Below are 14,549 nucleotides of genomic sequence, written 5' to 3' on the forward strand. Positions count from 1 at the left end.
AGGTGGGCTTACCATTATTAATGACGTAAGTCATTAGCTTAACGTAGTTTATGGTAACTTGCTTATAAATGAGAAGTTATGCCTTATGCATTTAGACAATTGATTTTGTTTTAAAAGTGTTGTCATGTAGGTATATAGTTTTAGAAAAAACCCGTAAGTGTAGGATATGTAGTTAGGATTACATACCAATGCAAACACTGAATTGCTTATATACATTCCTAATAAAGAATGCTAATTACTAAATACACTAACGAATTCCTCATTACATTATAGAATTGAAGGGGAAAACTCCAAATCTGCACTCAAAGGTACTTGCATTAGTTTAGTTTTAAATTACAAAATTCAACACAAAGCATTAATTATATACGTTAAGAATGGTCTCTTGAAATGCTTCTCTCCTCTTCCATCATCTATTGCTTTAAAACCTATCTTTCTCTCTTTCCCTTTACCCCCTTCCTTCTCTCTCTCTCTCTCTCTCTCTCTCTCTCTCTCTCCCTCTCCCTCTCTATCTATTTCTCTTATTTTTCTCTTCTGACCGTTGTCTTTCTCTCTTGCCCCTTTTTTTCTCTTTCTTCCTCTTTCTTTCTCAAATTTTTCCCAACCTCTATTTCTCCCTTTCTCTTCTCCGACTCCTCTCCCCCAATTCTTTTCCCATCACCCTCTTGCTCTATCCCGAGTCTTGATCCTTCTCCTTTCTCTGCATGTTCTATCCTCTTCTAGCTTGTTCTCTTCCTATTTAGACTTGTCCTTTCTCACTCTCCCGATCCCTCTCTCCCTTGGCCCCTTTTTCTCTCCTAGCCCTTTTTTTTCTCGGCAATCTCTGTCCCAACTCCCTCTCTTTCTCGACGCAAAAAAGTTAAAATTTTCAAGCTATGATTATCTATGTGTTAACAAAAAGGTGGTACATTTGTTTGGATATTTTGTAACTTCACTTTTTAGAAGAAAAAAAATGAAATAGATTGCAAACATTTAAAAAGGTTTTAGGGGTAAAAAGATCTTGTAAAATTCTTTGTATATCTTTACTTTTTGTAAATGAAAATATAATAGATTCTAAAATTATAGGTTACACTTGCTCCCTTTCCCTGGCCCCCGCCCCTCTCTCTCTCTCTCCACATTCCCCTTTATTCCTCTCAGCTTCCCTCTATTTCAATTCCCTCTTTCTTTCGCCCTCCTCCTTCCTTTTTCTCTCCCGATCCTTCTCTCTCTCCCAACATATCTCTCTCTTTATCACTCTATCTATCTATCTATCTTTTCCCTTCATTCCCTTTTTCTTGGACCCTTTTTCTCACTCTATATCTCTCTCCCTAGCTACCCTCTTTCTTTCTTTCTTTCTCTCTCTTTTAACCCCACTTTGTTTCTCTCTCTGTCGACCTCTCTCCTTTCTAGGTGTGCTCACTCCTCTCTTCTCCTAGCTTGCCCTCTATCCCTTGACCCTTTTCTATCTCCTAACCCCGACCCTTTAATCTCTCTCGACCACCTATCTCATTCCTGGCCCTTCTTTAATTTGGCTTCTTCTCTCTTGACCCATCCCTCTATCCATGCTCCTCTCTCGCTTTCTCTCGTGTTCCTCTCTCTCACTCTTCCTTATTACTCTCCCTCTCCATCCCCTCCCCCCTCTCTCTTTCCCTTTTCTTCTCCTTTTTATCTCCCACTCCCTCCCCCTCCATCATGATTCTAAATGTTAAATTTTTTTTTTCTAAATATATATATTATTAATCAATTTACCGTTCTCTTTTCCCTTCCAATAATTCTAAAATAAAGAAGGAAATTTCAACGTATATCTTAATTAATCATTCTGTAATGATATTGCAAAGAGAACATTTGTTGAATCCAATTGTTCTTTAATTTTCCTATTTTTTTTTATACTCCCTCTGTTTCTTATTTCTTGTAACATTTGCCATTTTGGGGTGGTTCACATTTCTTGCAACAAACTTATTTTTTTCATTATTTGGAAACTTTTTTCTGTCAAAATGACCAGTATACCCGTACTTAAAAATTTTTAACACATAATGCTACACATAATTACAACCCATTATAACCTTAATCTAAATTAATTATCTATGAAATCACACCCAAATAATCAAACCCATTATCTTTCTCTCTCCTCCTTCATCTATCATTTCATCATCTTCATCTCTCATAATCAAATTCCAAACCACCCTTTTGGTGGGTTTCAGATCTGGTGTTGGTGAGTTTGGTGGTTCGTAAGTGATTTTGGTGGTGTCGTGGGTGGTTCTGGTGGGTCGTCGGTAAGTTTTTGTGGTTTCGGTGGTAAAGGTGGGTTTTGTGGTTTGTGGTTTCGCAGGAGTGGAGGAGAGTCGTAAGGTTGGTGGCGTGGGTCTGGTGGTTTCGTGGGTCTTGAACTGGTCGTTTTCAGTGGTGTTGGTGGGTCTAGATATGGTAGTGTTCGTGGTTTTGCAGGGGTGGAGGAGGGGTTTTGGTGGGTTCGTGGGTTTGGTGTGGTGGGTCTGGGTGGTGGTTGGGGGTGGCGTGGGTTCTAGATCTGGGTGGTTTCGAGTAGAAGTGGTTTCGTTGGGTGATTTCTGGTGGTTCTGGGTGGTTTCTAGGTGGTAGCTTTTCATTGCTGGTGGTTTTGGGTGGCGTACTTGTTCATCGGTGGTGGTGCTGAATTTTTAGTTGTTTAATTAATTATTCACCCTCCCTCCTTAATTACATTATTTACATGCCCTTACTTTTTAATAATTATGCTTAAAAACTTTTGACTTGGGAATCATACAACCCCCTTTGTTGCAAGAAATAAGAAACGGAGGGAGTACATAAAAAAACCATTTGCTAACCCTTTTAAAGGTCGTCGTCATTTGCAACCAATCATACTTTGAAAGCATAAATCAATTTAAATTTTGTATACAAATTGAAATAGAGAATAATAAAATCCAAATGAAATAATAAACTAATTTCTTGTATTTTTTTGGTAAGAAGAAATATAAACTTGTGATTCAATAGAAGTTTAAACTAAACGAGCTTTATTATCGTATATAAAATTCACAAGTTGAAACTTAAAAAACGAAAATCGATGTACAGATATAAATAGATGCCCCTATATCAATTAACTCTACAGCTTCAGTTTGAAATGTGAACACCCGACTCCAATTCAATCAGTTTGAAATGTGAACACCCGACTCCAATTTTTTGGTGGAAAGAATTCAAGTTCAAAACAAGATATCTATTAAAAAATCAGAACCTAATTCCTTGTATATAGAATTAACTTCCATAGAAATCAATGCCAAATATTAGTATACAAAAACAATCCCAGCTGTTCTCATGGACAAAATATAATATAAAGAGCTCGGAACTTGAGTTCCATAAAGTCCAAGTAAATAAGGATAAGCAACCAATGTCTATATATTGAATTATTGTAGTTTCTTATTCCAAACAAGTCCACCTTGTAAAATTGGTCAAGCTTAACAGTGGCAGACTGGCAGATCATTGGTCAAGGGTTGTGCTTGCTCAAAGCCTAAACAGTTCTATAATTTGCACCAGGAGTCCAGGTGTGTCCAATGTTATTGCTGCAGCACAAGCTCTTTCAGCCCCAACCTTATGAAGTACCTAAACAAAAAATATTATAGTTTTTAAAATGAGATTATGCAACAAGCTTGAATAGCTTGGAAATTTGTTGTACCTCATGACTTCTGGCATATCCAAAATATACAGGAAGATCAAGTGCACGGCCAATTGATACATAGCACCAAGTAGTAAAAAGCTCGGTTCTATGATATCCCTCCCCATGGAATTGTCACTCTAAAGTCTTAATTGAAAACACATGATTTGTAAATTTATCACTTGGTTAGGACTGATGTCCCCAAGTTTGGATTTTGAACACAAACCTATAGTCTCGCTTAGACAATTTAGATCATAATCAGCAAAGAGATCAACAGGTTTGACCCAAAGATCTGCAGTCCTTTCCAAAACTAAATTTCTGTCCCAAGTTGAATTTACATATCAACAGCAAGCAGTTAATAAAGAGTTGCAAACAACAATCCCTTCCTCAGTTCCTCCTAATATGGCCCTTAATTCTCCATTTATGATTAGGAACTATGGCAACAATCCAGAAACTCAAACCCAATTTACCAACATGATCCACCAAGTTATCGGGCATCCGAAATCACACAAGCATGATTTGAAATCAACTCAAAAAACAGCAATTAGAGTGATTGTCACACCCAATTCATTGCTACAATTCACTGCCACGATCCACCGCAATATTGAATTCAAAATCTTAGCAGCATACCAAATCACATAAGCATGATATAAAAACAAAAGCAACAATCAACTCAATTAATAGCAATTAGAGTTGTACTCAAACTCAATTAACGCCAATCCACCATTAATCTAATTCACAATCTCAGCACCATCCCAATTTGCATAAACATGATTTAAATATAATAGCTAAAACTAATTCATTAACATCAATTTAAAATTCTTAAAAAGTGTATAAATATTAACAACAATTTATATCCAAAAAAAGAAGTATCCACTTACTTTTTCTATCATCCATCCCAAATGACGCCATCTTTGCTGATTCCAAAGGTCAAATCTGCGATATCCGGGAATAATTATACACAAAATCAAAAGGAAAACAGCAAAATCAAAAGCAGAAGATAATAATTATGACAAAACTGATAAAAAACATAAGCATAAGAGACATCAGAATTTACTAAGCCAGGATTCTTGCAGAAACAAGCAACAATATACTAATCAACTACCAATTACAGATAAACCCTACTTTATCACTACTCATAGCCAGAACGCACTTGCTTGGCAGACTAAAACAGCAAAGAAACTATCACTGTATCAAGCCACATTCCCTGTAAAAGGTACAAAACAAGAAATTATCAAAGATCTATCAAAAGTATATTAAAAAGGTTATTAAAATGGAAATTTTACATCATAAAAATGGGATACTCCAAATTCTCACAGATATATCTAACAAGAAAACTGACTCCAAAAATGCTACCAGAGCGCCATTAAAAAACTCATTCAAATTACTGTATAGATCCTATCAATTAAATACCCTAGACCTTGTAATTGAATCGTGTGCATCTACATTTATGTCCTAAGACCACTCAGTAGCTTTAATAAACCCACAATAAAGTTATCAGTTCTAAAATTCCTGGAAAACAGAGCTTTCAGATCTCTGATCCTTATATTTTAACTGATTCTTTCTCCGAAAACCACATGTGTATCATCCAATATAGCAGCACAATTACTACACCGTAGCTCATACTAACCAACACGAGTAAGGATTCCAAATGCCAAGTTGATGGCGGCCCCATGATCACAAGTGTGAAAAAGCAGGAGCCTACAAGAATGTAACAAGATTTAAAGAGCTATAACATGATGTAACGAGATTTAGAGAGCTATAACATGATGTAACGAGATTTAGAGAGCTATAACATGAGGTGTGCTTCAATATATTAAAAATGAGCTGTAAGAGTCAAGGACTAAACCTGTTCAGAGAGAGTAAAGTGGTGAATGCTCAACATATCAAACAATCCCACAAGACCAACATATTCAGCATCCCCCCCCACCCCACCACAAAAGTACAAAGCCCTCTCTAAAATGGGCAGTAAACAGGAACCCCTCCTAAAGTTTCAAATATGGTATGCTTAACCGAGGATTAGCAATCAGGTTCTCATGCAAATTTACTTTACCAATTTGGGCATACATAGTTCAAGTACAAATTGCTTCCAATCTGCCATGGATGCTTCCAGCAAAGCTAGTTTCACAATATCAGTATTCTCCCAATTTTAGTCCAGCAAGGAAAGAGGTGATTCATATGGGTTTTTAAGAATATTGACAACTTTTGGATACCTAGTAGCACAGTACCACTTAAGCTGCAAAATTTGCGTTGAGTCTTGACCAATCAAATCCAGAAAACACTAAAAATGTAGTCCTAGACTGCTAGCATTTAATTATACTATATAATGATATTAATACACTGATATTTGACCAGATAAGACATTTGAAGTATGTAATCATTCACTACATGACTGATGAAAGCATAATCGTTGACTGACCGCCCTTCCAGTTTCCTAAATGGAACATAATCTAAGAAAAAGGCTCTGAGTCCTTGAGGGTGGTGAAAGAGTGACACCATGATTAGAAAGTGAGCAAATTTTAGAGCACATTGTAAAACAAGTCAAATTCACTGACATGGAGGCTTCATAAATACTGCCAATGGAGAACGGATATGCACATATATATAGTAAAGCTTGTAGTACTCTCAAATTTTCGAGCACAACTTAGACAGAGCAATTTTTCCCAAGGAACTTGTTTCAGAAACTTTAACTACATGCCTAGACAAATGCCAGAACTAAAATTCTCCCTTCATCCTGATAATAACCTATTACTTCATAAACTGTTCACTACATATTTTGTTAAGCTTTGAATATTTTTTCCTTCATTCTGCATCAAATCCAGGCCATTACCTAGCTTAATAAGAGCTCATCCAAACGAAATTAGCCATTAACTTACAATAATTTCAAACTTAACAGGACAAAACTGTTTATATCATGGGAGCCATCTTTGCCTTTCTCACCAAATTACACCATATTCTATCTTTTCTCTTAAAAGTACATGCATAATTGAGGCACTTTTACACCATAGAATCATTCATCTCGAATAAGCGCGCTCCAATTCATGATTAAAGATCAACAGTTCCCAAAAATTGACAAGAAATTCTATTACCATACAAAGCTACATAATACAGCAATAATCAAACAACAAAACATGATAAATCAATAGTAACACACCCTTTCTTCCATTATCCTTTTACAATCTACTCCAAAAAAAAATCTCACATATATCACCCATTTTATTCTCTCACATCAACATTTTACACTATCAAATTTTTTTTTTTTTTTTGGAACCGTCAACATTGTGCATTCTATTTCTATTTCTATCTAATGAAAGTTTAGAAAACATACAATTACGATAATCCCAAAAAATCAACACCCATTAAACACCATTTACACGCATTTAACAAACATAAACAGCAAACAAACCCCACAAAACACAAACAACACATTCATTTCCAAAAAAAAAAAAAAAAAAAAAAAAAAAAAAAAAAAAAAAACCCACAAAAAAAGGCGCAAAAATCAACAAACCCAGAATTATTTCATCATCAATTAACATACATTGTCAAAAAACATAATAAAGCGACAAAAACCACAGCCAGATCATCAAAATTAACCCAAAAAAACATAAGATGAAAAAAAAAAAAAAAAAGCGTAAAAACACCAAAAAAAAAATTTCACCTTTAAGATTCGCTTCCATGCCGTAAAATTAATAAAAATATACAGAAAAAAAGGTAAAAAAAAAATATAAAGAAGACCCTTTAGAGTTTAGAGGTGTTAGACATTGTTAGTGGAAAGGAAGAAGGTGATGAAGAGAGAGAAAGAGAGGAGAGAGAATGTAAAGAGAGAGTGTGTTGTGTGAGTTTTGGTGGGTGTTTGTAAAATTCAGGAAAAATGGGGTTAACATCGAGAACCGAATCAAGAGGAGGGGCCAAACCCAAAGCTTGTGTAATCAAGTGTTGATAAACATTCCTAAATTGAGAGTTTTGATTGTTGTAACAATCAAACATTCCTTTTAAACAAGAAAAAAAAAACGTGATACATCTAGTCCTAATTGAACCTTAAAGCTAAAGCCTAATTTGCAATTTGCGTCATTTTCAAAGCATCAAAAAAGTACTTGCAAAAGCATCACTGATATAAACAATAACATGAAAAATTACCGACAGAGCAACATTAGAAAGCATCATGATCAAATCGCCGAGTACACTGAGTTGTCATGGACCTCATGGTTATTCATCTCCTTTCTATTGTACATCAATTGTTGTGGCTGCATTGGGTACGAAATTGGAGAGCAATTGGCTGAACGCATTCCTCTCTCTGCTAGTAGAAAGTTGCGGAGCAGGCTGGCAACTAAAAGAGATTAGGTGTTAGTGGACACTGCGAATAATTGAGGGAACACAAATCACATGACCAAGTGAGCCACTGAGCCTTCACAACAATATTTTCTTGACTAAAGCTGTTAAGTTGCATCTTGAAGAGATTACATTTCTAAATTCACCAAAAGCAAACCAGTGGGACCAATCTTTACACCCCATTTTATCATTTCTCCCTTCTTTACCTTTGCATTACTAAACTAAACAAAGTAGTGTCATAAGATAATGCTAATTCTATAGTACTACACCACAACATGCCCAATAAAACAGAATCAAATACCAAAACCAAATAATTTGATGAAAATATTCAAAAACAATAAAAATTTACCTTCCCAAGCATCATAAAACTCTCCTCCCATGGGAGTATTACCCTAGCCGACCTCTCACCACCATAATCCTCGCTATCAGCAGAAGCCGAAAAACTCATAGATCTCTTCCGGTCATAGAAATCTTCACTCTCACAATTCTCTATTACCAAAACATCCCCATTAACAACAGCTTTCTCAACCGCAATCTCAGCCACTAACCCATCATCGTTTGCTTCATTAACCATCAAATTTCTCAATTTACGACTCAATTCAAACATTTTCCTCCGAATGACTTCTTCTATGCCCCCAGCCAAAGCAACAGCAGCCTCCAGCAAAACGCAGAACATTAAAACTGATAATCAAAGGCAACCATAGATCAAACCAAACTGAAATCGCAAACCCAAGATTATTGTTTATAAACCCAACAAACTAACAAATCGCAAAAAGTAAACTATCATCCAAAAAGCACAGGATGACATCAAAATCAAAACAGAATACTTATTTTAAATTTATCAAAGGAAGGATACAAAAGATGGAAAACCTCGTTCATATCATGTGCCATGTTTTTCAAAGTGTCCAAACCTTCTGCTATCACATCCAGACCTTGATCCTAACAAAATAAGAATATTTCCATATAGTAAGGATTAAAACACATGGACATGCAAGAAAGAACACAAATTCCAACTGAAAGTTTAGAGTTAGAAATGGGAGCTTTGTGCAAATTCACCTGCTTGATTTTTCTCATTTCATACTCTTGCTTAAATTGGCTGGACTGTTCAGTCTCCCGTAGTTACTCATCATCAAATCTCCCATCTACCATTTATAGAAAAGAAAACGCAATAAATTATATTAGTCCCATAAGTACTTTCAAGCGTCAACCTTAACACTAACAAATGTAGGTTTACTTTCCAAAATGCAGCGCAAATAAATTCAAACATACACCTGAATCAAATTTTATCTCTTGGCAAGTTTACGGCTCTATAGTTTAATTCTTTGAAAAAGCTCTATAGTTTACGGCTTTACGCCCTACCCAACCTAAAAATGCTGATCCACCTATGCATTCAACCTCAAATAAATTAGCATCACATACACAGTCAAAAATAACTTCGCCGATATCAACAGAACCTTAAAAATCAACGACACTTATTCATAATACGCATTCAATCTACAAAATAAGAAAGTATAATTCATTGTTTTTCTACCTATTTAGTCTTTCTACTGTATTTGCCAGTAGAAACTACCGACATTTCAAAGTTCCCAGTAAACATAGATCCAGCAAAATTAAGGCAAAATTGGCAACAAGTCAATCAAAATTCGGTATAAAATCAAATTCAGTAGCATCACAAACCAAAATTGAAGAAAATTACTCACCCTTTTTTGAGCCAATCGCTGCAACTTAGGCACTTCTTCAAGTAATCAACCTGTAATTCGACGAATCTCAGCATTCAACGCCACAACCGACGCCCTATTCGACTCATTTGCAGCTGTTTCAGCTTTCTGAAAAACAAAATTCCCCCAATTCAACAACCAAAAATTCAATCAAAACCCTAAATCAAGCAAAAACAGACAATGAGAGAAGAAAGAGCAGAAACCTGATATGCAGTATCAATCAATAAACAAAGAATCATCATGCCCCATTGATGAAAGCTTAAAACTCTAACTTCCCAACAACAGATTCTATCATAATTTGACAAATTTCACACATTCCCAGTAAACCGCACAAACTAACACTTCCCCTTTCAATTCAAAATCCAATAAAAGTTCAAAACTTTAGTGAATTACAAAATTCCCAATTTAACATTAAAAAACTCTAATTCCAATCAATTACCAAAACACCCCTTTATTGATCAATCAGATTATAAACAAAATACCCAAAACTTCAATCACAAAAAAAAAAAAAAAAACAGAAAACCCCAAAAACATAAAATTGAACAAAAAATTTAAAACGAACTTTCTAAAATAATTAAAGCAAATCAAGTAAATCAGAAAAAAGAACATAATATCAATGAGATGAGAAATTACCAGCTGGTTTCCCATCAATTTCAACATCAAAGAACACTTTGTTGGTCACTTCCTTCAGATCTTCCGATGATTTCTTATTAGCCTGAATCAATTTCCCCAAAAATTACAAACATTGTAATACCAAACAAATAACCAAAATTATTCTTAGATCAAATCAAGATGATCCAGAAAATCATATGCCTTAAACCCCAAAAATCGAACTTAATCGATCAAAGGAAAAAAATGCAAAAAATACTCAAAAATACATCAAATAAAAAAGTTAAAATATTGTACCTGAATTTGAGTTAGGGTTCCGAAGAGAACAAAACTCCATAGCCAAACGCCACGGCAAAGCTTATAAACCCAACAAACTAACAAATCGCAAAAAGTAAACTATCATCCTAATTAAAGCTAATCGCAAATCTAGCCAAACGCCACGGCAACAGAGTAAAAAAAAAAAGGCAAATTACGGAAGCCAGAAACCACCACACCCAAAACTTCAATCACAAAAAAAAAAAAAAAAAAAAAAAAAAAAAAACAAACCTAGAACCGTAGATGATCGTTCTGCAATATCCGAATTTCAGTCCATTTTCAGCTGAAATTCTCAAGAAAGAGTGAAGAGGAGAGAGAAAATAATGGCTGAAAGAGAAAGAGTGATGGTGAGCAAAAGGTCAGTAAAGCAGGAAATAAGGGCATTTTCGGAATTTCAGCAGTAAAGGTCAGGGGAAAAAAAAACCGAGGGTAGTATCGGGAAGATACTGTTCATAAGCTACGGTGCGCCCCTTTGAACAGTAAATAGACTACTCATATTTTAGGGTTTTTGGATTCACTCACTCACACTTTCTCTCTCTACAAACCCATTTTCTCTCTCCTCTCTGAAAATGGCGAATTCTGAGGTTTCCTTCTTATCTCTGTTAATGGCGCCTGAAACTTCCTCTCCTGAAGATCAATTCTACGACGATTCACATCAAAATCTCAACACCTTTCTTCCGCCACCTTCAATGGCGCCGATTTCTGATCATGACTACCATTACTGCAACAACAACAACAACGATGATCTTCTCTCTCCGATTCCTGAGCCTTACCTTCTTCCACCTCTTATTCCACCATTAATGTCGCCAGAGTTTTCTTCAGCCTCACCAAACCTTCTCTCCTTCGAGAATTTTCCTCAGCTTTCTCCATTTTCTTCATATTCACCACCACAACAACCGCCGCAATATCCATTACCACCGCCTCCTCCGCCGCCGCCGCGTCTATCGCAGAGAGATGACTACTCGCTAGACTCAATCCTTGAGAACTACTTCAAAATCTCAAAGCAGAAGAGAAAATCATCATCGTCGTCGTCGGCGACGGCGGAGAAGGTGGCGGTGGTGGCAAGACCGCAGCGGAGTTACCGGAGGAGTAAGATGAGTGAGAAAATCTACTGCTTAGGGAAGCTGCTACCAGGAGGTCATCGACACCGGAAAAACACGGCGGATATGTTGGAGGAAGCGAAGAAGTACCTGAAGTTTCTTCAGGCGCAAGTTAACTCGCTTCGGACTATGCCGACTGAGTCGAGGTTTACGGAGGTGAAACTTGGATTATTTGGAGATTTAAGAGGAATCGGAAAGCTGGCGAAACTGAGTAGACAGCAGTTGTTGCAAGTGGTGGTGAACTCGCCCGCGGCGCAGATGGTTATGACGGATAGAGGATGGTGTTTGGCGACAGCGGAACAGGTGGAGATGATGAAGAGGATTGAGGCTAGGCAGAAGGTTATTCAGCAGTTCATGCATAATCTTCCTCTCTGAGTTGGATTTTTCCTTTTTTTTTTTTTTTTTTTTTTTTTTTTTTTTTTTTTTTTGTTGTAAAGAGAGACGCAAAGACAGTTAGAGCTTGCCTTCAAGGCATATAATCCTTTGAAAAATAGGTTATCTAGTACAAGAGTTGTATGGAAAATTTTGGAGTTTTTTGTAATTGATAATCAATCATAGTAGTAAATATTTTACTATTGGTTCTAAAATTTTAGTGTAAGAAATGATTGCATGGATTGATGACTAATGAAAATAGAACTTAATTGAATTATGTTAAACCTTACTTCTTCCTTTTTGTTTTTTAATTTAGGTTGCCTTGTTTTTTTTCCCTTAGATACTCCGTATGATTTTCAACGTACAACTTTAACGGATAATCTCTTTTAATATAGACAAATACAATTACACAAACTATTGAGTCAATCAAGTCTGACCAAAAGTCCAACTATTATTTGTACGGCAATACAAACTTTTCACATCCTCATTTCCGAGTAAATATAAAAAGTAGGTACTCAACTTTGGCCATTGTTGCAGATTGGGTACTCAACTTTGCTTTGTTGCAAATTGGGTACTGTCGGAGAGTTAACCTGTAACAACTGGTTATCGGCATTGAAGGACTAAAATATTTTGAAAAAGCTAAAATTCTTTAGTTACAAGAATGTCAAAGCTTAAAAAAGTAGTCATTACATTGAACCTGCAGTGTATTTGTTGTTTCAATGAATACTACAAGAAGGGGGGTTGAATTGTAGTATGACAGAATAGTCAAACTTTTTGCGGAATTAGAACTAAGTAAGCTAAAGAAACAGAAAGATAAGCTAAAGGATCAACTAAAAGTGCAAGAGAGATTTTTACGTGGAAAACTCCTTGGCCCTAACAAGGAGAAAAACCACGACCACCTGGGATTTTAGGAAAAGAATCTTCACTAGAATAGGGCAAATGATCCTATTACAAACTAAAGACTCTAACTTCAAGTTCCTCAACGAACTCAAAGCCACGAGGAACAAGTCACCCAACTTGTTACTCTTCTCTTCTCTTTCTCTTCCCTTTTTCTTCTCACTTCTCTTTCTCTTCTCTTTCTTTTCTCTTCCCCTTCTCTTTCTCACAAATAGAAGTTCACTCAAACTTCCCCATTCCCCAATACAACTCGAAAAGATTAACTCTAGTATAAGGACATTAGAACACTCTTTTTCACAAGTGTGGAATTGACTCTTGACTCGATTAAAGAAAACAAAGGTTGAAATCTTATTTGAGCAAAGGTGAGTTTTTCCAAGTTAGATCGAAAACTATTTATAGAGTAGTAAACACTTTGGAAAACTTTCTTTGTGCAGCAATCCCATTACGCTACTACTCCAACCCACTAAGAAGATCATGTTCCTTAATTCAAGGAAACATAAACTCCTCAAAGTGCTTGGCCATGACATGAAGAAGATCATGGGGAGTAGGCCGCAAGTTTTGAAAAACATAAAATCAGATTTTATTTGCTAAAAAGATATTTTTGAAAATCAAAATAAAATAAAATCCTTTTTGTTAGAAAAGATAAACGTTGAAAAACTGTTTTCCTTAAAACATGTTAGCACTATTTAGACCAATTCCACACAGCAATTTTCGAGTACAATTCTATCCTTATACTTACATAAATCCTAAAATATAAAAATATATTTAGTCTTCATGTTCTCTGATGAAGCTTCTACTCTGAGGCTTCTGTTCCTCAAGGGGAACTTCTCTTCTCTGGTGAAGCTTTTGCTCTGAAGCTTCTGTTCCCTGAGGGGAACCTTCTCTTCTCAAGTCTTCAGTTCTGAAGCACCAGTTCCTGCAAAGGAACTCTTCTTTTTGGATAGCTTTGCTTCTGGCCTTCTTGTTTCTCATGGTATCTTTACAAGACTCTTAGTTCTCCTGGTCTTTGCAACTGATCACACACTTAAACAATCAAGCACTTATTAGTCTGTAAGTAAGTGAGGTTGTGTCATCATCAAAATCATTAAGTCCAACAGTATTAATATAACAATTTGAACTGGAATATTGGCAGTATATTTTGTTTTGTCACCCAAAATATTAGATCAGCAAGTCCTTTAAAAAAGCAAGTTCTCTTGAATCTACAACAAGGTAAACCAAAAATTATTGAAAATTTCAAATTACTTATGTGTATATGATACTAACTGTGGTTGTTTAACACTCTCTTAACACATATCATGTCAAGGCTTAGTCATGGCTATGTTCCTGGGAGTCCTTTGAGGTGTCATTGTGGATTGCTACTGTCAAAGAGCAGGGCTTGGACTAAAGACAATCCTGAAAGAAGGTTTCTTGCCTGCTCAGACTATGATGCAGAAACTGATAGGAGGGGATGTAAATTCTTTAAGTGGGTGGATAGAGAAGACCCAACAGATTGGCAAACTCAAGTTATCCTAGGGTTAATGGAGGATAAAGAAAAGCTAAAAAATGAATTGACTGCAATGAGAAGGGAACTGACTGAAGCAAACCTGCTCT

At 35.9% G+C, this 14,549-nt stretch overlaps 2 protein-coding genes across 7 annotated transcripts; one reads left to right on the plus strand and one right to left on the minus strand.

Moving 5' to 3' along the window:
- Positions 1-3,163: 3,163 nt before the first annotated feature.
- On the minus strand, positions 3,164-10,948 carry LOC145589504 (uncharacterized). 6 transcript variants are annotated; one of them, XM_081646092.1, is made up of 9 exons: positions 10,822-10,948; positions 10,573-10,649; positions 10,300-10,381; positions 9,649-9,774; positions 9,005-9,090; positions 8,298-8,887; positions 7,757-7,939; positions 4,501-4,826; positions 3,164-3,567 (listed from the first exon to the last, which is right to left on the minus strand). In XM_081646092.1, the coding sequence occupies exons 6-7, from the start codon at positions 8,622-8,624 to the stop codon at positions 7,841-7,843; spliced, it is 426 nt and encodes a 141-aa protein (XP_081502218.1). In that variant the 5' UTR covers positions 8,625-8,887; positions 9,005-9,090; positions 9,649-9,774; positions 10,300-10,381; positions 10,573-10,649; positions 10,822-10,948; the 3' UTR covers positions 3,164-3,567; positions 4,501-4,826; positions 7,757-7,840. The 6 variants fall into 6 exon arrangements, with proteins under 6 accessions (XP_081502218.1, XP_081502223.1, XP_081502222.1 ...); XM_081646097.1 differs by lacking the exon at positions 10,822-10,948 and having other exon boundaries at positions 8,298-8,663; positions 8,819-8,887; positions 10,573-10,768; XM_081646096.1 differs by lacking the exon at positions 10,822-10,948 and having other exon boundaries at positions 4,501-4,555; positions 4,773-4,826; positions 10,573-10,768.
- A 172-nt stretch (positions 10,949-11,120) lies between these two features.
- Positions 11,121-12,299, plus strand: LOC145589503 (basic helix-loop-helix (bHLH) DNA-binding superfamily protein). Its single transcript, XM_081646091.1, has one exon. The coding sequence runs from the start codon at positions 11,160-11,162 to the stop codon at positions 12,063-12,065; it is 906 nt and encodes a 301-aa protein (XP_081502217.1). The 5' UTR covers positions 11,121-11,159; the 3' UTR covers positions 12,066-12,299.
- The last annotated feature ends 2,250 nt before the right edge of the window (positions 12,300-14,549 follow it).

This window comes from Chenopodium album, chromosome 17 (genome assembly GCF_948465745.1).
Source record: "Chenopodium album chromosome 17, dcCheAlbu1.1, whole genome shotgun sequence".
In the NCBI taxonomy this organism is placed as follows: Eukaryota; Viridiplantae; Streptophyta; class Magnoliopsida; order Caryophyllales; family Amaranthaceae; genus Chenopodium; species Chenopodium album.

Coding starts and splice junctions, on each gene's coding strand:
- LOC145589503 (XM_081646091.1), top strand. CDS start 11,160: ATGGCGAATTCTGAGGTTTCCTTCTTATCTCTGTTAATGGCGCCTGAA.
- LOC145589504 (XM_081646092.1), bottom strand. CDS start 8,624: ATGTTCTGCGTTTTGCTGGAGGCTGCTGTTGCTTTGGCTGGGGGCATA. Junction 7,940..8,297: donor GTTTTATGATGCTTGGGAAG/GTAAATTTTTAT, acceptor TTTAGTTGCCAG/CCTGCTCCGCAACTTTCTAC.